The sequence below is a fragment of the Lygodium microphyllum genome, chromosome 29 (assembly GCF_053477565.2).
Source record: "Lygodium microphyllum isolate KBCC chromosome 29, Lygodium_microphyllum_v1.1.10, whole genome shotgun sequence".
NCBI lineage: Eukaryota > Viridiplantae > Streptophyta > Polypodiopsida > Schizaeales > Lygodiaceae > Lygodium > Lygodium microphyllum.
In genome coordinates this window covers 26,840,926-26,860,994 of record NC_141163.1, presented here as the reverse complement: position 1 = coordinate 26,860,994, position 20,069 = coordinate 26,840,926, and the positions used below count along the sequence as shown (strand labels likewise).

Below are 20,069 nucleotides of genomic sequence, written 5' to 3'. Positions count from 1 at the left end.
CATGTATTCCCCCCTCGGTCCGAACGGAGAGTCTTAATCTTGCAACCAGACTGAGTTTCCACAAGTGCACTGAAAGCCAAAAATGCATCATACACTTCTGACTTCTTTTTCAAGCAGTAAACCCAGCACAAACGTGTAAAGTCATCAATAAATGTTACAAAATAGTAACAACCACCCAATGACTGTGTCTGCATGGGCCCACAAACATCCGAATGCACAAGCTGCAATCTGGCTGTTGCTCTAAAAGCAACATCACGGGGAAAAGAGAAACGATGCATTTTCCCCAAAATGCAACCCTCGCATAAATGCTCAGGAGGTCTCTCCAAGAGAGGTAATCCATCCAACATCTGAGTACGCTGTAATAGCATCAAGCTGCCATAGTTTACATGCCCCAAACGAGCATGCCATAACTCTGCCTCTAACATAGTAGGAGTAAGAGTGGATATCAAATATGCAGACTGATCTACCGAAAGAGCATCCAACTCATATAACCCATGACACAGAGAACCTGTCAAGACCAATGTCATGTGTTCCTTGTCACGGACCATGCAACGGTCATCATCAAAGGTGACCTGCAAACCACAACGTGCCATAGAAGAAATGGAAAGCAGATTCTTCTTAATGCCAGGCACATACAAAGCATCCTGTAGGCGGAGAATAGAGCCATCAATGGCTGTAAGCTGAATCTCCCTAATACCACGAACAGGGTATGATGCATTATTAGCACACTGAACAGACTTCCCAACGGGAGGTGCACCAAGAGAAGCAAACAAATCTCTACGAGATGTGATATGCCGTGAGGCACCACTGTCAAAGAACCAAGTGTCAGCGTCCTCTATAGAGCTAAATGCTCTATCAGCCCAAGAGACATCATAACTGCAAGTGTAAAAACAATAGTCCCTGTCTGCAACAAAGGACGCGGACTCACTAGCAGTGGAAGGAGCTGCAGAAACAGACATCCCTGACTCCTTCTTCTTCTCTTTGGCGATGCGCTTCCTGCACTCAGTGATGTAGTGGCCAGGCTTCTTGCAATAATGGCATTTTCCTTTCTTGGCTTGCGTGCCCCCCTGTTTCTGACTTGTCTGTGAAGTGTTACTACTACCAGAACTCTGCGAAGCATTTTTCCCTTGGCTGTTTTTACCCTTCTGCCTTGACATAAAAGCCTGCTCAGAGGCTATACCATCCACACCACTGTTCCGTCTAGTTTGCTCCTCCTCTAGAAGCAAACTGACAAGCTGAATGAAAGTGATGGGCTCTTTCGAAATCCTCATAGTGAGGTTCAAGGCAGTATGAAAAGCCAAGTAAGAGGGAGGCAGTGAATTCAATGTTGTAGAAATCAGCTGCGCATCTGAGTAGTACTCATCCACATTCATGAGTTGCTCCCGCAAGTCCTGAATTTTGTTGAGATGATCCTTCATAGAATCACCCTCATTCATCTTTAGAGTCTCTAGCTCTTTCTTCAAGAAAGAGATGCGAGTCTCATTCTTTCCTGCAAACATCTGCTCCAATATCAACCAAGCTTCTTGTGAAGAAGCTGTTGAACGAATATGAGGAATGATAGAACGCTGAACTGCCAATGCAATCAGCGACATAGCCTGTGCATCCCGTGTATCCCAAGTTTTCTGAGCTGCAGTTCTTGGGGGAAGTGGCTGAGCGGGGTGAGGTGGAGGGGGCTGAGGTTGCCCTCTTGCACGTCCTCCTGGAGGAGGAGTAGCGGGAGCCACAACTCCCGGTCGTGCTTCCTCTCCACTGACATAATCCCACAAATTTTTGGCCACTAATACATTCTTCATCATGAAAGACCAAAGGGAATAATTGTTCCCATCCAATCGGTCTTCCTTGGACACATAGGTGAATACATCTCCTCCCTGATTTGCCATTATTTCCCAAAAGGCAATAGAGCAATGTCAATGTAGTACGGGCTGGAAATCTGCAAATTTCCAGAAATTGCAGCAAACACAAGTCTGCAATTAATGTGCAAAGGGTACTCTGTCAAAAAAAACTGTCACTGATGCACGCTTCCCAAGGTGCAATTAGTGCTCAGCAGCACTAAAACATCAAAAGCCCCAAAATTTTCTGCCCAAATTTTCTGTCACAAATGTCTGTTACAAAAGCCCCAAAATGTTCATTCAATGTGTCACAGATAGACACAGCACGTTTCCCAATGCTGAAAACTGAACCTGCTGTTCAGCACGTTTTCCAATGCTGAAAACTGAACCTGTTGTTCAGCACTTTTCCCAATGCTGAACCTGAACCTGTTGCACGAACTCCTGTGTAAAAGAAAAGTGCAGAATGTTACCTCTGCGTGTTGACGACGGGCACGATTCCCAAGGTAATGACTGCTGGGTACAGTCGGACTGACGCACAGGTACAGGCGTGCAGGATGGCGCGTCAGGACACAAGCGGCACGTCAGGGCACTGGTGGCATGTCAGGAGACAGGTGGCGGGACAGGGTACCAGTGGCGAGACAGGGCGTCAGCTGGCAAGGACGTGACAGGGCGGCGTCAGGCTGAGCAGGTGCAGGGCCAGGGGCGCAGCAGGCGGAGCTGCGCACAGGTGGCAGCGACCTCTGTAGGTGGCGCGCAGCTGGCGGAGTTGGCGGGGCTGCAGGCGACACACAGGAGGTGACGGGGTCACAGGATGTGACGGGCACAGGCGGCAGAGGCGGGAGCTCTGATAGACAGGTGGCGGGTGGCCTTTAGCAGTGACGTGGCTGCTGACGAAGGTACAGGCTGCACGTGCTGTACCAGACAGGTACTGACGAGCTGTCAGTGCTGACGCAAGTCCTCGGGAACCGAACAGAGCTGCTGACCAGCTCTGATACCAAATGTCAGATGGGAGAGGATCGAGGTGCAGCTGAAGTGCAGTAGACAGTGTGAGAGTGAGAGACAGAGTTGAGCACGACACCCAATGCAATAGTACTGAATAGAGTGTAAACTAAAAGTACAAATGATAACCCTTATACCTTAGAGTTATAAGGGGCTGTTCACACCCGAACACAGTAAGTGCCCGTAAGTGTGCACCACAAGCACATACAAAATAGTACACATAATCTGGGGGAAAAAACCTCTCCTACCGAGAGTAAAAAGTGCCCCAGTGTCCTAGTGATCACCCGCACACTCCCATATGAGCGTAGGCGTAAGTAAGGCGTGTGAGATACCTGAAGAACCTGACTTCGCAAGATATCACCTTTGGAGAGGAAGTAACTCCTCTTTTCTTGCTTGGGACTCTGAATGAGTCATGGGATGTATTCCGCACTGCTCTTTTGTGCCTCTAGTGCTACTCTAAAATTGGCAGATGTTGAGAGTGCTATTCTTCAGGAAGAGGTGAATCGCAAAAACTTGGATGCCTCTCGTGGTAGTCATGCTTTGACAGTTAGAGGCAGGAATGATCGTGGTAATAACCGTGGCCGTGACTCACAGAAGGGTCGGTCTAAATCTCATGGCAAGTCGCGTGGGCGCAATGCAAATGTCACTTGTCATCATTGTGGGAAAAAGGGCCATATTAGACCACAGTGTCATGAGTTGCGCAATGAGAAGCGCAAGGATAAGGGGAAAGATAAAGTGCAGGAGAAGTCCTCTGATCGCAGCATAGTACCTGCGAAGTCCAGCGTCAAGATTGAGGAAATTAATGTCACGCAGACTGAGGAGTCCGATGGTGGTGATGAGTTTATACTTGCAGCTAGTTCTTCTGATGCTTCACACTTGACAGAGACATCTAGTCTGTATGCACAGTGCTGGTTATTGGATTCAAGAGCATTCTTCCATGTGACGCCTTACCGTGAGTGGTTCCACTCTTACCGCACTATATCTGGTTCAATCAGACTTGGAGACGACAGGTCTCTTGACATTGTGGGCATGTGTGATATTCAGTTGCAGTTTTCCACTGGCAGTTCATTTTTGCTTAGGGATGTACGTCATGTACCTGCGCTTACGCGCAGTCTTATGTCTGCAAGACAGCTGGATGATGCAGGATTTCATGTATGTTTTGGGGATTCTGCCTGGAAGATTACTCGTGGCAGACTTGTGCTTGCTAGAGGCGCCAAGGCTGGCAGCCTCTATCCTCTTGTTGTATCTGGGTCCTCAGTTGACCATGTTTTGGCAATGGGTTCTATCCCACATGTATCACTTTGGCATGCTCGTTTAGGGCACATGTCTTTGAAGGGAATGAAAATGTTATCTGGTTTGCAGTATCTTCCGCCTTTGGATTATGCATGTTTTGACTCGTGTGATCATTGTCTTTATGGTAAGCAGAATAGGTCTACGCATAAGAAATCGGGTAGGCCACGCATGAGTGAGCCCTTGGCATTGGTGCATTCCGATGTTTGTGGGCCTATGCCTTGCATGTCTATGGGTGGCGCGAAGTACTTTGTTACCTTCATTGATGATTTTTCTAGGAAAGTGTGGGCTTATCCCATAAAGCAGAAGTCCGATGTCTTGGCAGTTTTTCAAAGATGGCTTGCTCTTGTTGAGAACCAGACTGGGTATAGACTGAAATGCCTTAGGACAGATAATGGGGAAGAATATGTCTCGCATGCTTTTGAGCAGTTTTGTGATGACAGGGGTATTAAGCGTCAAATGACCGCCCCTTACACCCCACCCCAGAATGGTTTGGCTGAGCGCATGAACATGACTATTTAGGAGTGTGTGCGCTCTATGCTTAGCTATGCAGGCCTACCCCAGAGTTTTTGGGCTGAGGCAGTTAGTACGGCAGTGCATGTCATAAACCGATCGCCTTCCAGTGGATTGGATTTCCAGGTTGCAGAGGAAGTTTGGGCTGGTAAGCGACCCTCTTATGCGCATCTCTGTGTCTTTGGATGCGAGGCATTCTGCCATGTGCCCAAGGACAAGAGGAGTAAATTGGATCCAAAGAGCATTAAATGCATATTCCTTGGCTATGGTGAGTCAGGAGAGATGGGCTATCGCCTATGGGATCCACAGGTGCGGAAAATAGTACGCAGCCATGATGTCGTCTTCCATGAAGACAATATGCACAGGCAGCCTGAGAAGGTGGTTGAGATCCGCAGAGTGATCTTTCAGGAGGAGCCTAGAGCTCCAGCACAGCCATTAGTACAGCCTGCAACAGTTCCTCCACAGGGCCAGGGTGTTGGACAGGCAGTTAAACAGGCAGCAGAGCCTGCGGTGAGACGGTCTGCTAGAGACAGACATCCACCTGATAGATTTCAGCCCTCTATGCATTATGTTTTGGTTACAGATGCAGGAGAGCCTTTCACTTATGATGAGGCTACGTGCAGGGGTGACAGTCACTCCTGGGAGAGGGCTATGCAGTCTGAGATAGACTCCCTGCATAAGAATGAGACTTGGGATTTGGTTGCATTGCCTAAGGGCAAGAAGGCTTTGCCATGCAAGTGGGTGTACAAGCTGAAAAGTACCCCTGGACACCCCAAGTCAGCACACAAGGCTAGATTGGTAGCAAAGGGTTTTAAGCAAGAACATGGTGTGGACTTTGATGAGGTCTTCTCTCCTGTGGTTAAGATGACCACCTTGCGCTTAGTCTTGGCTTTGGTTGCACAGCTTGACTTAGATCTATATCAGATGGATGCCAAGACAGCTTTTCTACATGGGGACTTGCATGATGAGATCTATATGGATCAGCCTAAGGGCTTTGCAGAACCTGGCAGGGAGCACCTAGTGTGCAAGTTGAATAAGAGCTTGTATGGCTTGAAGCAGGCACCTAGGGAATGGTATCATAAGTTTGATGCCTTTATGCAGTCACAGGGCTACAGCAGGAGTGCTATGGATCCGTGTCTTTACACGAAGAAAGCCCGTGATGGCAGTTTGGTTATCTTGGTACTCTATGTTGATGATATGTTGATAGCAGGGAAAGCTTACGATGAGCTAGATGCTCTTAAATCTCAGCTGAAGAAGAGATTTGAGATGAAGGATTTGGGACAGGCCTCACATATACTTGGGATGCGAATTAAGCGCGATAGGCATCAGGGGCTTTTGTATCTCTCACAGTGGGAGTACATTCATAAAGTCCTTGAGCGCTTCCGCATGCAGGACGTAAATCCTATTGGCTATCCATTACCTTCTTATGTGAAGGTATCACAGGCCGATTGTCCGCAGACAGATGAGCAGAGGGCTGAGATGGCCAAGATCCCTTATGCTTCAGCCGTGGGCAGTTTGATGTATGCCATGATAGCCACTCATCCAGATATTGCGCATGCAGTTGGTGTTGTGGCACGCTATATGGCTACACCTGGCAGCAGACATTGGGATGCCGTGAAGGGTATCATGAGGTACCTGAAGGGCACAGCAGATATGTGTATTTGCTATGGCACCCAGGATACAGGGGTCGTGGGGTACACTAACTCCAATTATGCAGGACATGCAGATAGTAGGAAGTCCACTTCTGACTATGCATTCACCTATGCTGGAGGGACTGTCTCTTGGATGTCCAGGGTTCAGAAGTGTACGGCTTTGTCTACCACTGAGGCTGAGTATGTTGCAGCCACTGAGGCTTGCAAGGAGGCCATATGGCTAGGCCATCTAGTTGCTGACCTTGGGATTGATGCTATACCTACACTGCATTCGGATTCTATGAGTGCCATCCAGTTGGCTAAGAATCCGGTCTTTCATGCGAAGACAAAACACATTGAGGTGAGGTATCACTTCATACGTGGTGTTGTGGAGGACAAGTCTGTTGACCTTGTCAAGATCTCCACTGACGAGAATCCTGCAAATCTGCTCACAAAAAGCCTCACTACTGAGCGCTTTGCCTTCCTCAGGAGATTGATGGGCATTGGATGAGATGTTGCCTTTCCTCATCCCTTGTACCTATGTACATTTGTACTGTCTTTTCTTTTTTCTTTTCTCTCTCACTAGGGCAGATTCGCCTTTAAGTGGGAGGTTATTGGGGGTAAAGGCGCCTCTGCTGTGCCGCCCCGTGTATTACTACACTGACAGTACCCGCCACTGTACACTATAGATGGTGGGCGCCCGTCACGTCACTTTATTCTTTATTCTTTTAGTGATAGTTTGAATAAAGGAAGGCCCAGGATTGATGCTATACCTACACTGCATTCGGATTCTATGAGTGCCATTCAGTTGGCTAAGAATCCAGTCTTCCATGCGAAGACAAAACACATTGAGGTGAGGTATCACTTCATACGTGGTGTTGTGGAGGACAAGTCTGTTGACCTTGTCAAGATCTCCACTGATGAGAATCCTGCAGATCTGCTCACGAAAAGCCTCACTACTGAGCGCTTTGCCTTCCTCAGGAGATTGATGGGCATTGGATGAGATGCTGCATTTCCTCATCCCTTGTACCTATGTACAATTGTACTGTCTTTTCTTTTTTCTTTTCTCCCTCACTAGGGCAGATTCGCCTTTAAGTGGGAGGTTGTTGGGGGTAAAGGCGCCTCCGCCGTGCCGCCCCGTGTATTACTACACCGACAGTACCCGCCACTGCACACTGCAGGTGGCGGTGCCCGTCACGTCACTTTATTCTTTATTCTTTTAGTGGCAGTTTGAATAAAGGAAGGCCCGGTCACACATTGTGACTGTTGGAGTTCCCATTTCTTGTCTCTCTCTTTCTTGCTCTTGCTCTCTCGCCATAGCTCGCGTGCAAGCTTCGATCCTTCTCACCTTTCACTTCGTTTTCTTAGAACTCAATCCATCTTCATTTATGTGTAATTCCTTGGTTCTTGTGTACACTCTTACACTTGGTAGACACTTCTCTCCCCCTTCATAACTTGTACTGCTTGTACTAGATATCCCTGTCACAGTGCTTTGATCACCCCATTAAGTGATGCACTAGGAATACTGGTCTCTGAATGGTCTCATGGCCATGCTAGATCATCATCAACACTTAAAGAAAAGCGAGTCATTAATTTATTGACATAAATTTATTAAATAGAGAATGCGTAATAAGCAATCAATTTAGTGACATATTGCATAAACCCAATGTCTGTTCAAGTGTAAAATAGCTAAGTATCTAAGGTAACTCCCATTGGAACAAAACCAAATGCTAAATGAGCAATGCAAGCTCAAGACATCAAGTAAGTACATGGCCATTCAAGCATCCAAGATACATGAAGCATAAGCCAGGAGCATAAAACCCAATAGAGTCTTCAAGTTTGTAAATGTGTAAGCCACTGAAGTACCCAAAGCATAAGGCCAATGCTCAAATACATGTAACCAATGTCAAAGACAAAGCTCAAAAGCTTCCAATAGGATATCCATGTGTAGACCATCAATGGCCTACATCAATAAACAGAATGAAGCATTGAATGACATCCAAGAGTAGTAAACATAAAACTTCCCTATGTTAATGCTTATTGCCTTGTTATCACAATACTTAAATGATAGTGAAACGTGAGCAATTTTGAGCTCAAATCAGTCCCAAAAGCATTTCAAGACATCAACGTAACATCCCCCAATGATTCAGTATCAACATGCGAGCATATCAACATATATAGAGTAATATGAGAGCCACAATCTTTAAGACTACACTATTTTAGGTTTGCTATATCTACTTTGCTATTCATATGCAACAATAATAGAGGTTAGAAGCTCCAAATGGTGTTGAAGACATATAATGCCAATGTCAGTGAGTTGGAAGAAGAGTGGAAAGTAGGAGGAGACATAATTCACATTACTACTGTTGGCTCTATTGCTAGGTGCTTGGTTCAATCTAGGGGCTCCTCACTATTGGGCAAAGTCCAATGTAGCCTTGGGACAAGTCTCAAGTGAAGGAAACAAGCTTGGTTCAATCTGGGGGAACTCATCATAGTTGGGCAGCATCCAATGTAGCCTTGTTGGGAAGCGAGATAAATCAAATGCACACCTTTGAAGCATGTGATCCTTCCATATTGCCCACATGTTGTTCATCATAACAATGCTTAGCATAAAGAAGCATTGCTAAATGAGCATACATGTGTTTGATTCTATGAATGCACGATTCTTCTCAAGCATTTGATGTATATTCTATATCGTGCATCTCTTTGGCACCATTGTGACATTTTGAAGCATTTTTGCATGGCCCAAAATAATGGCTTCATTGTCATCTTAAATTGTTGTGACCTACATGACTCTACTTACAAATCATTACCTCATGTAGCTAGTTGTTCCTCAATCACGTGCATGTCTTCTCTCATACTATAATGCATCTTTTTATAGAATTGCATGTATCCGTTAATAGTGTCCAAATCCTCTTTGAGTGACTTGTTTTCTAGTGCTTGCAATCCCATAGCACAACTCACATAAAATGTGACTTATTCTTTTGATGCAGAGAGTTATGCTTATAGCTTCATACCATTTGGTGCACATGCGCTTCCCCCCCGCCCCCAACACACACACACACACACACACACACACACACACACACACACACACACACACACACACACACACACACACACACACACACACACACACACACACACACACACACACACACACACACACACACACACACACACACACACACACACACACACACACACACACACACACACACGTAGTGTGCAAGGTGAGCACGAACATGAAATAGAATGAGATGGAGTAGAGGCCATTTTGACATCATAAAGGACATTTTCACCATGTTCTCACTTAAAGTACTAAATAAGGAAGTTGCAAGGGAGCAAGCAATGCTAAAGAATTGTAGAAAGACATAGCATAATCAATGTCTCTAGCCTTTGTAGATGTTTTTTGTATGGTAAAAGTAAATATAGTTAGTCAATAGCCTTTTTAGATGTTATTTCTTTTAAAAGACATTTTATATTTTGACAAGAAATGCAATGAATTACATCAACTTGATGCCCATTTTAATATGGATCCATCTAACTACATTATCAATATGTACTAAAAACAAGGGTGCATGAAAGTGTGTAGGAATATTGTCATTTTGTTATTAGCATTCTTTCCGAAAAGTACACCACTTAACTCAAGTCAACTAGGGATATTTTTTCAATGAAGAATTACCTTGTCTATTGTACCATTGTAATAACATATAATCTAACTCGCAATGCTTCTCCTTTAGGATATCAATGGACTTCATACCTTACAACTTCATGGGCTCCACTAAAAATTACAACCTACATATGATAAACTTTAATCACAGTGATCTCATGCATGGCCAAAATTAGCTTAATGATAAAAAAATCCATACAAAGTGGTACACACATATGAAAAGTTAAGAGAGGGACTTAGGAGATTTGCAAGTCTTTCTTTCGAAACCTTCAAAATAACAAATGTCAAAGTTCAAAAAATTTGCATTTCAAGAAATCTCATATTTCAAAAAGTAAGAACATGCACTCTTAGTAGTGTGGTTTGAAGTTTCTCCCTTTACCCCTCCCATCCTAACTCCATGTCAAGCTTCTAATGCTCATACTAAGCATGCGTTAGTAATGTAACTATGTATTATTCACATATGTAAAAGAAGAAGACAACTCTCAAACAACTCATGACCCATACATGAGACTTTCCACACGAGTTCACTCCCTTACATCAAGTAGCGAGATGTGAAACACAAGAAGACCAAAGATGTAGAGACATTATAGATGGATTTGCAAAGGCATTAACTTGACTCATGCTAAATATCATAGTATGTAACTTCACATTCAAATCGAATCTATATAAAATTGTAAGATAGCATTTTAATCCAATACAGGCATAAGTAACATCCATGTAGTGCCTTGCTTTGAATTTATATTGAAATTGCAAGTTAGCATTTCTCAACATTTAAGAATGCCATACATATTTGCCTTGCTTTCAGAATAGCAAATGTAGCTCTCACGACAAGCTCTAAGCTTGTAAGTGTTGTAAATCTTCACATTTATCTAATACAACAATTTAGAAAAGACTAAATGAGCTTGCATATTAGTTATCTGGGCTTAGAATAAATGAAATTTGTTTCATGTGTTGCATTTGGTTTCATAAAAAGAACCAATACAGCGTACAAGTGCCACATAAATTGCTATGCTGCAAGGCCAATGGGGGTCATAGCCTAGTGGTTTGAGTATTGCAAAGGTGTGTCGGTTGAAACCTTGGGTTTTACTTCCTCGATGGCGCAAATTATTTCTCATCTAAAAATCATAAAGAAACCTTCTTATTGGAGAAAGTTATAAAGATGAAGTTGTATGTACTAGGAGACGTCTTTACCAAGGGCAGAAACAAATTGTAATTTACCCAAAAAACAAGAGAAGGGGGGGGAGGGGCGTGGGGCGCTTGTTTTGGGAAGCTATAGAAGGGAGGTCAATTGAAAAACGTTTTCTGCACTGCTAAAAAAATCGTTTGAAAATGTGGGCCAATTCAAATTCCAAGTCTTGGGCAAAGCCGGAAGGTTTAGGGTGATGATGATGATGGATGACGACGAGGATGCATCCATGGATGATGATGACGATGCCCCCCATGCCCATACATGCGTTGCTCTCTCTCTCTCTCTCTCTCTCTCTCGGGGCGGAAGGGTAGCTGCAAACGGGAAACTAGACTCTCGCACACCCCTCCTTGCCGCTAACCCCCCCCCTTTTCACTTCGGCGTTTAACCCTCCTCCTCTCATCAGGCGACGCAACTACACCCGTCCTCTCAGGTAAGCGTCGGATGCCCCCCCCCACCCCCACCCTCTCCCTTCCGTCCGATCTTTCTGTTTCCCTTGCTCTTGGATCTTCCCTCCCTCACTCGCAGGGGTTCTTTCTGCTGCTCTGCAAGCACGGGTTCGCCTGCTTCCTTCTTCCGTTTGTTCTTTCTTTTTTGTGATTGGAAATGAGAAAGGAGTGGCAAAAACGAGGGGGATTTTCTTGCAGAAAGGGTTTGGGAGTGTCAACGTTAGAGGAGGACTCTCTTCCCTAAAGGATTCCCCTTCTTTTAGGGAAGGGAGTGACAAGAGCTGGTGCTGGCAAGGGTTAGTCCGAACGCTACCTCCTGTCTGCGCGAGTTGGAATTCGCTAGAGGATGAAACGTGAAACACCGTGAGAAGCACGAAACATTTCTGCGGCTTTGTCGTTTGCTCTTCCAAGATTAGATGTAGGAGAGCTGGATTATTTCTATTTTGGCCCGTTTTTGCCATGTACAGTTTGCTCGTGACGCTCACGGACCTGGAATTGTGTGCTCTTTCCTCTCGCAGCTCTGAGACAGTCCGTCCAAATGGAGGTCGGAAGTCCAGGCCACGGAGCCGCAGAACGTAAAAGGTGAGGTTCCTTTCCGGTTATGCTTTGGAGGTTTCTCTTTGTTCTCCCTCTCTCATGCTTATGTGAGGGATTTCTAGCGTTAAGGTGGCTTGCTTCTTTTAGTTTAGGCTAGGGTTTTATGTCCGCGTGTGGCCTCACACACGCTTTTTGAAACCATCTTTCCAGCGAGGTGGAGAAGGTGCTTAATCCCGAAACTAAAGACTTAAAAGCTCCAACGTTAAAGGAAAATGTAGACGTCGTAGCAGTTTCCGTGGAAGGTACTGCTGATGTCTCAAACAAGCACGAACCAGTCGCTCCAGCTTCAGATGTTACGGATGCTCCTGTTGCGTTTTCGTTCCCATATCCTCCTGTGAATTCGGATGATACTGGTGGTGTAGAGGCCGCCTTTCCTCCTATTACAAAGCTTACATCAAACGACGTTCCAGCAAAGGTGACCTCACTTCAGGCACAGGTGACTGAAGTTCAAGCACAGGTTACCGAAGATCCCGCACGGGTGACTGAAGTTCCCGTACAGGTGACCGAAGTTCAGGCACAGGTGACTGAAGCTCAGACGCAGGAGAATTTGGAGCAGGAATACCAGCAGGCAGTAGAGCATGAATATCCATTTGATGATATGGTAGTACTTAAAGATGGTATGGTTACATCTGCCTCACCAGCTGATAGAGCTCACGGGGATAATGGTGGTATGTTGTAAATTGATGACCATGAATTTTTTTTTTGTTGGATGCCATTCTGGATGAATGCTGATCCTCTACTTGTCTACAGAATCTCTGCTGATGCAAGAGGCTCCTAGACAGCCTTTCAGTTTTCCTTTTCCTCCGGTTGATAATGCATCTGTTGCATTGAAAGAAGTTCCATCTCATGCCACTGCTTCAGATGTTGTAGTGGCTGTCACAAAAGTGACTACTTCAACAGAAGCTGGTGCTGTGGAGCTTACCGGTGAGGTGGCAGCGTTGTCCACCAATGGGTCACAAGAGCCAGTGCAGCAGATAGAAGCTGAAGCTGTCTCTAATGCTGCTGAAGCTCCGAGCATAGGCAAGCTTGTTGAGGAGCATCCACCTGTGGATGTACAAGCAGGTCTGCCACCTGTCACACCCCAAGTTACTCCCACTGACATAACAGGTGCTGCTGCTGGCGAGGCTGAAAAAATGCCAGTGACAGAAGAGTTGCCTAAGGAGCCAGAGAAAGCTGGCTATGGCCAAGTGAGTTTAGTTTCTATCTACATAGTCGAAGAAATCAGATTCTCAGAATTGTTATTATTTTGTCAACTTACTATATTCTTGGTTTGTTTCCTCCAAAAGCCTCAAGAGGGTGAACAGGCAGAGACGGAGAAACAAGTGGATGCTAGTCATGTGAGTTTTGTTGGAATATCTTAAGACTTGATGATTACTCTCTATCCATTTGACCAATAGTCTATCTCTGTCTTGTCAGGAAGTTATTGAACAGGATATTCAAGCAATCAAGGGTCAGAAAGTGCTGAAGAGGTTTGGGAAAAAGAACTATTCTGGGACTGTTATTGACTTTGATACCGAATCAAAGTGGTTCAAAGTATGTGGCCTCAACAAATTTGCTCACCTTTTTATTTTATGTTCGAAACAAGTCTTGTTTGCAATTTAATTCTGCAGATTTCATACATGACCTCAACTGTACTCAGTACTCATCTAATAGAAATGTTGACCTTTCTGCTGCTTCAGAGAAAATAAGTTTTCTCCCAACCAAGTCTTTCATAAATTGCTTAGTTTTCACTTCTTTGGTGGTTTCTGACATCAGAATAACGATGGTGCCTCAAATAGTGTGATGTACTCCGTTTTTGCTAGCCAGGCACTGGTTTTTGTGTATATCTGTGTTTTAGGTTTAAATGCATGACCACCCTTACCTTGGAAGATATTGACTGTGACCTGTATGCTCCTACTTTTGACCTTTCTTATAGGTCTAGGATAACCTGATGTAGGATGGCCTTGTGTATGACTGCAATATCAGACCAGTGGTTTCCCAGAATAAAAGTGTGGGCATGTGTGTCTGTGCGTTATTGCAGTATGTACTTGTTGCATCATAACGAATCTATGCATGCAATTATTTGGAAGGGAGTAAGGGTGGGTTTCAGTTCAAGGATGTTTGGGCTTGGCTGGCTGCATGGATGATATTTCTGAGGTCACAGTTCGACTCACTTCATTGAAATGGCATAGTTTTGCCCATCTTGTCATGATTCTTATTGAAGTATCACAATGGTCCACATGCATGGAGTCTGGAGATGTATGTATGCTAAGTAATGGATTTTTTCTTCTGCTTAACTAGGTGATTTATGAAGACGGAGATGAGGAAGACTTGGAATTATCAGAAGTGAAGGCTATCCTGGTTTCTACAGATCAACCATCATCAAGTAAAAAACGAGTTCGCTCTGAGGGAGGTGCTGATGCAGAATCTAAAAAGTAGGACTGGTTTGCTTATTCAGTTAGCTTTGTCTTCATGTTTGCCAGCTCCAAACCGTTTTGTCTATTTAATTTTAAGTTTACATTTGCTGTGATTAAATGTAGAAGTACTAAGAAACCAAAGAAAACAACGGCTGGAAGTACTGCAAAGAAGGCAAAGACATCAAAGTCTGTCATTAAATCTCCCAAAACTCTGGGATCTAAGAGTAAAAGCTCCAAGAAGACGTCCACTACAACAAAAAAGTCCAAGAGCCCTGGAAAATCAGTTACTAAGTCGCCAAAGACGCCAAAGACGCCAAAGATGCCCCAAACCAAGAAAGGTGCCAAAGGAAAAGCAAAGTCAGGAACAAAGTCCCCTAAGAGCATGAAAGGGGGCTCTTCTTCAAGTAAGTCAGGCAAAGCTGCTAGAGTGTCCCGGGTTTTGGATTTGCAATCTCCCAAAGCTCAAACATCAGGGAAGTCTAAGTTGCCTGTACAAAGTTCTACCAAGAAAAAGGTTGCTAAGTCTCCTGGTAAAGCTGTGAAGGTTGATAGTGAATTAAAGATGACGCCAAAGAAAAGTGGTGGGAAACGCAAAGCTGATAAGGATATGGTTACAGAGCCAAAATCAAAGCGGTCAAAGAAGGATGGTGTTGATAGTGAGGAGAAAGAAGCTGAGAAATCTGAACAGTTATCTTATGTAGGCAGATCTGTCCGCAAAGATTTTGATGGCACACTTTATGATGGATCTGTAGTAAAGTTTGATAAGAAGACAAATTACTTTAAGGTAATCATTGAGCTGTGCTTGCACATCATATAAAATTGTTACAGATCAAACTGTACTTATGCATATTTAAAAAAAGGATTGTGCTGTTTTGGCATGTGCTAAGCTTCCCTACTTTGCAGGTAAAATATGAGGATGGTGATCAGGAGGATCTTGAATGGGCCGAATTGGAGGAAATACTAGTTCCTGAAGGCAGTGATATTGATACAGATACAAAACCAACTAAATTGAGCTCTTTGTCAACATTAATGTCACAGGAGAATGTTGGAACTGGAAAGAAAAAGAAGTGATGCATGGAAGCTCCAGGTAAGATCAATCTTATTGAGCTAATTTTTTCATAGAGTAGTGACCTAAGTTGTAGCAGTCTTTGGTTAACTCAGTCTATTCCTTCTTTACATCTTTTACAGAAGCCAGAGAACTCATTCCTAAAAGCAAGCTTCTCTTTGGATGTTCTTGCTTGGCAGACCTTGTTATTCGGCAGACGGCAACATTTTTCCTCGGTGACATAACTTATGAGGATGAGGGCAGAAGCATCAAGTTTCTCAATCTAGGCTAACATCTATGGGGCAAACTTGTTTGAGCCATCCGATGACAGTATCTCTGACTTCTATTGCGCTTTCTACGTCCATCTTCTTCCTTGTGCTTCTGCTTCTTTGTCTCTCTGCTCCTCCTCCCTCTCTTCCCCCCTTAGTTTCTAATTGAAACCATCTCTAGAGGTCTTAAGTCATCAAGTAGGAATCGAAGCTCCCAAGGCCTTTTCTCAGTTGCACCTGGAAAGCCTGAGTAAATTTAGTCAACATGTTTCTGGCCTTGGGTTTTTGAGGTGTTGCCTCATGAGCTTGTGTTCAAAGGACGACTTTGTACAATATCAATGGAGCATAGATTCCTTTCATTAACCAAAAATTTAAATTTTGACATCTATATTTTGTGGTATGCTTGGTCAGTCTGTTAGTATAACCAAAGGTTGTATTCACAGAGATTTAATGTTTCTTATATCCAAGTGTTGAGAATTTGTGGATACGCACATTTTCATATTTTGAGTAGTGGTTGAGACTGGTGCACAATTTCCCTTTCTGATTGCTTGCCTGCCCTATAGAAGCATTCTGCTTAAAATTTTAATAGATAAAACTCGGGAGGTGTTTTTGTTTTCTATAATATCTACTTCAGGATTCTGTACTGAAGCTTCCTTGGAATCTAGAATGTATTCTTCAGGAAGCTCTTGGAAATCTGCAAGGTACTCTTCAGGATTTATCACCAAAGAAACCCCTGTGATACCAAGAAGGTACTGTTGGTCAGAACCTGGAATTTATGATTTCTATTAAGATTGCCATCAGAGACCTTAACCATGGTGAGCATGGTGAAGGTTTGCTTGTTGATGAATTTTGCACTTCGGCTGTACTGCACTGCTGTTGATTGATTTTTGACTTTGCTAATCTTGGAATGCCTGTGAATCCATTTTATGTTGCCTTCTAAACAGCGAACAACCCAAAAGCAGCCTTGCTCTCTCTTTATAGGCAATGACTGATAATCTTACACATTTCTTTTCTTAGCTTGTTAGAGAATAGGTGGGCACAAGTTGATTAAATGGTTTGCCATATAATTGAGATCTAAGCAGTGACAAATAAGCTTGCATTTCCTTCCTTAGCTTGTCAGAGAATAGATGGGTATAAGTTGACAAAACCGTTTGCTGTAGAGCTGAGATCTAGGCAGGGACAGACAAACTTGTATTTCTTTTCTTGATTTCTGGGAGGATAGATGTGTTGAATTTGGTTACAGAGCCAATATGCTCATATCAGTCTATTGCATGGACAAGTTTTGTGGTAGTAGACGATGAATGCCACATTTTGTTTACAAGACACAAATATAAAACAATATCGAGATCTTGGAGCTCAGGGTTGTTTTTATCAGTGGGGACAAATCCAGTGCATTGTGTAATGTGCATTACTATTTGCCTAGATGTATATACAATGGTAGAGATTGCTGAGAGAGAGAGAGAGAGAGAGAGAGAGAGAGAGAGAGAGAGAGAGAAGGGATTACTGATGGAGAGTTCTTAAAGCCGCCCTCCATTTGCCTGGGGCCTGGTGGCGAAGAGTAAGATGAGGCTACAGGACTAGGCTATGTATCTGGAGGTTAATCTTGTTTCAATTTCTACAGGTATGTGGTATGTCCCTGTCCCTCCTTACCCAACCAACTTAAAAGTAAGACTCGGTCAAACATACATGAAAGTGGGTAATTTTCAGTATCCCCCGGGGCCCTTGACCCACCTTAAGAGTAAGATGAGCAAACAGGGTATGAAAGAGGCTAAGTTTTCAGAGTAATGCTTGATGGATGCCTGTTTTGTCTAATTCTGTGTTTGACTCTTCTCTCTTTAAATAAGGTAGGGTCTCGTGATGTCATACTGAACATGTGAAAGGTGGATGTGGGCTACATTTTACTTCGGAAGAGAATCGATATTGTCAGCATCTTTGTAGTTTTTTCAGCCCAGCTCATGCCGTATTGCAGAAATGGTGGGTCCTCTGAATAGGTTTTAAAAAAAAGAAAAGTATTGCATATCTACTTAATTGTATTGCACATCTAGTTAACACCTTTTTGCTGAAAGGGGGGTTCTCTAAAGGGTTTTTAGAAAAAATCATAGGATTGCATTACCTCACTTTTATCATAACATGGTTTATCACATTGTAGGAAAGTTGGTTTCTCTTTTAGGCTTTTGGAAACAATCATTGTATTGTGCATCTAGATGGTACCATTTTGTGGAAAGGGTGGGTCCTCTAAAAGCTTTTGTCCTTCAGAAGCTGAGTGTGGAAATTTTGATGATACTTGGCTACCCTCTGGGCAAAATTGTATACAATTGTGTACAAGGTACATTTGATGATCAACAAACGACACGAGGGGATCCAATTGTGGACTCTTCATTTATTGTATTGCAACATCATGGTGTGCTTGTTTGGGGTAGGGGTTTAATTAAAAGATTATTGTGTATTGAACTGACCCTTGCTCTTTGTTGGAAGAGGTTTTGATTTTGCGATTCCCCTATTCACCTTTACGTTCCACTAATAGTGTGGCTAGAGGGTGACAAGCAAACATTTGCAACCTTTATAATAATTGATAGGAATCTTGAGATGTATTATAAGGTGATCCCTAAGATTTGCCAAGTTTTTCGCGAAGGGATTATATTAGCATTTGCAAGTCGTGTTATTGGTATAGGTGAAAGAAGGTGCAAGCAAGAAATTATTTGTAACCAATTTGTTTATCTAGGCATGTAACCAAGTGCTTGAATTGAACCTACAAAAGAATTCGACAATGTTGATAACTATAATAAGGCTTTGTTCTTTTATTTGGTTGGACTTTTGCCCAGTGCTTTGACATAACAAAGGGTGTTGGAATCAAATGTTTTTTTGGGAGTGCTTAGTGTAATTTAAGTGGCTTTCAAGGAGTTCTATCTTTGAAGAATGTGAGAGTAGTGGATGATGATATGTTAAAGTGCTTCGAAGATGTATTTTTGTGATCACCTCGTCTCCATCATTTTGGCCTATTGCAAGATAACTAATCTATTATGAGATTTAATGTATTTAGAGCATATGTTGTTGTGATGGTTGATGTGCCCTTTTGGCGCAAGCAATGCTATTTTAAAACTCTTTCCCTTTGTGCTCTTTTGTTTTCCTTTTCAGATTTTTCTTTTTTCTCAATTTGCCTTGGGCCAAGCTCCTTCCTTTGAATTTAAGTGTGCTTCTTTAGATTAATGTCTAATTGCACTCATTATGATAAACTTTTTGCATATGTGAAAACAAAATAGAAATAAGATTAGTAAGTAATCACAAAGCAAATGTTTTAACATGTATCCATTTTTTATTCTCAACTCTTGGCATTTGTTTACAATTATGACTATATTAGTTGTATTAACATTAGGACAAAGGCACTAATCAAAGTTTTTAGTTACAATCCAATTCTGGGAGATGATAGTAGTTGATACTATAGACTAAAACTTGCCTTCTAGGGTTTAAACACAACTCATTGAAGCCTCTTGGCAATATTTCCATTATTCTCCCAAGAATGATGTTTTAGTTATGCAATAGTTCTTTGAATATGAGTATCAATTAGGGACAATAAAGATTGGGTTGTACACGCATGTATCTCTCCATTGTCCCTCTCCCCCTTTTTTGAGTGTGCGAGCACGTGTGTGTGGCTTTGCCCCCCTCTCAAAATATCAATCAATAATGTGAAGAAATTTTGAAAATGTTATTAGATGGTGCTAAGTATATCAAACAAAACTTAGCAGCAAGTTTAACCTTTCCATAAGAGACCTAAAGACATGGGATGAAGCTTTTGAGATGTTTAATGACAAATTGATGGAGGGGCTAGTTATTCTTGCACATTGCATGTCATACAATTCTAGGATGGGACATTGCACCACTTGCATGTTTAATTATTAACATAAATGTTTGAAAATGCCACTTTATTGTATTCATCCAAATAAAGAGATAATAGACATGTTTGTAATGTGGTTTCCTACACATTATAGAATACAACAATTTCATAATAAGTATGTTTGCTTTGTTTGCAGTTATGGGTGATTATTAAAATTATAACATATAGAGGTATGTGGTGTAGTCAATGATTTGGAAACCAAGGTTATATTCTTACCATTTGTGCCTATTTTTTAAAGGTGTGTGTTAAGCTAAAGGCAAATATCCAATAGTTGGGAAGGCACCCCTTGCATTTGTACAT

General features: G+C 42.9%; 1 protein-coding gene across 6 annotated transcripts; it reads left to right on the top strand.

Annotated features, from left to right (window-relative positions):
* The first annotated feature begins 11,397 nt into the window (after positions 1 to 11,397).
* LOC148010467 (uncharacterized) lies at positions 11,398 to 16,362 on the top strand. Of its 6 annotated transcripts, none has more exons than XM_087671264.1 (11): positions 11,410 to 11,554; positions 11,834 to 11,988; positions 12,089 to 12,152; positions 12,318 to 12,835; positions 12,918 to 13,354; positions 13,454 to 13,504; positions 13,584 to 13,700; positions 14,448 to 14,581; positions 14,687 to 15,347; positions 15,467 to 15,650; positions 15,752 to 16,362. In XM_087671264.1, the coding sequence occupies exons 3-10, from the start codon at positions 12,109 to 12,111 to the stop codon at positions 15,632 to 15,634; spliced, it is 2,130 nt and encodes a 709-aa protein (XP_087527390.1). In that variant the 5' UTR covers positions 11,410 to 11,554; positions 11,834 to 11,988; positions 12,089 to 12,108; the 3' UTR covers positions 15,635 to 15,650; positions 15,752 to 16,362. The 6 variants fall into 6 exon arrangements, with proteins under 6 accessions (XP_087527392.1, XP_087527391.1, XP_087527387.1 ...); XM_087671262.1 differs by having other exon boundaries at positions 11,414 to 11,554; positions 11,769 to 11,988; XM_087671263.1 differs by lacking the exon at positions 11,410 to 11,554 and adding an exon at positions 11,655 to 11,678 and having other exon boundaries at positions 11,769 to 11,988.
* Positions 16,363 to 20,069: the final 3,707 nt, after the last annotated feature.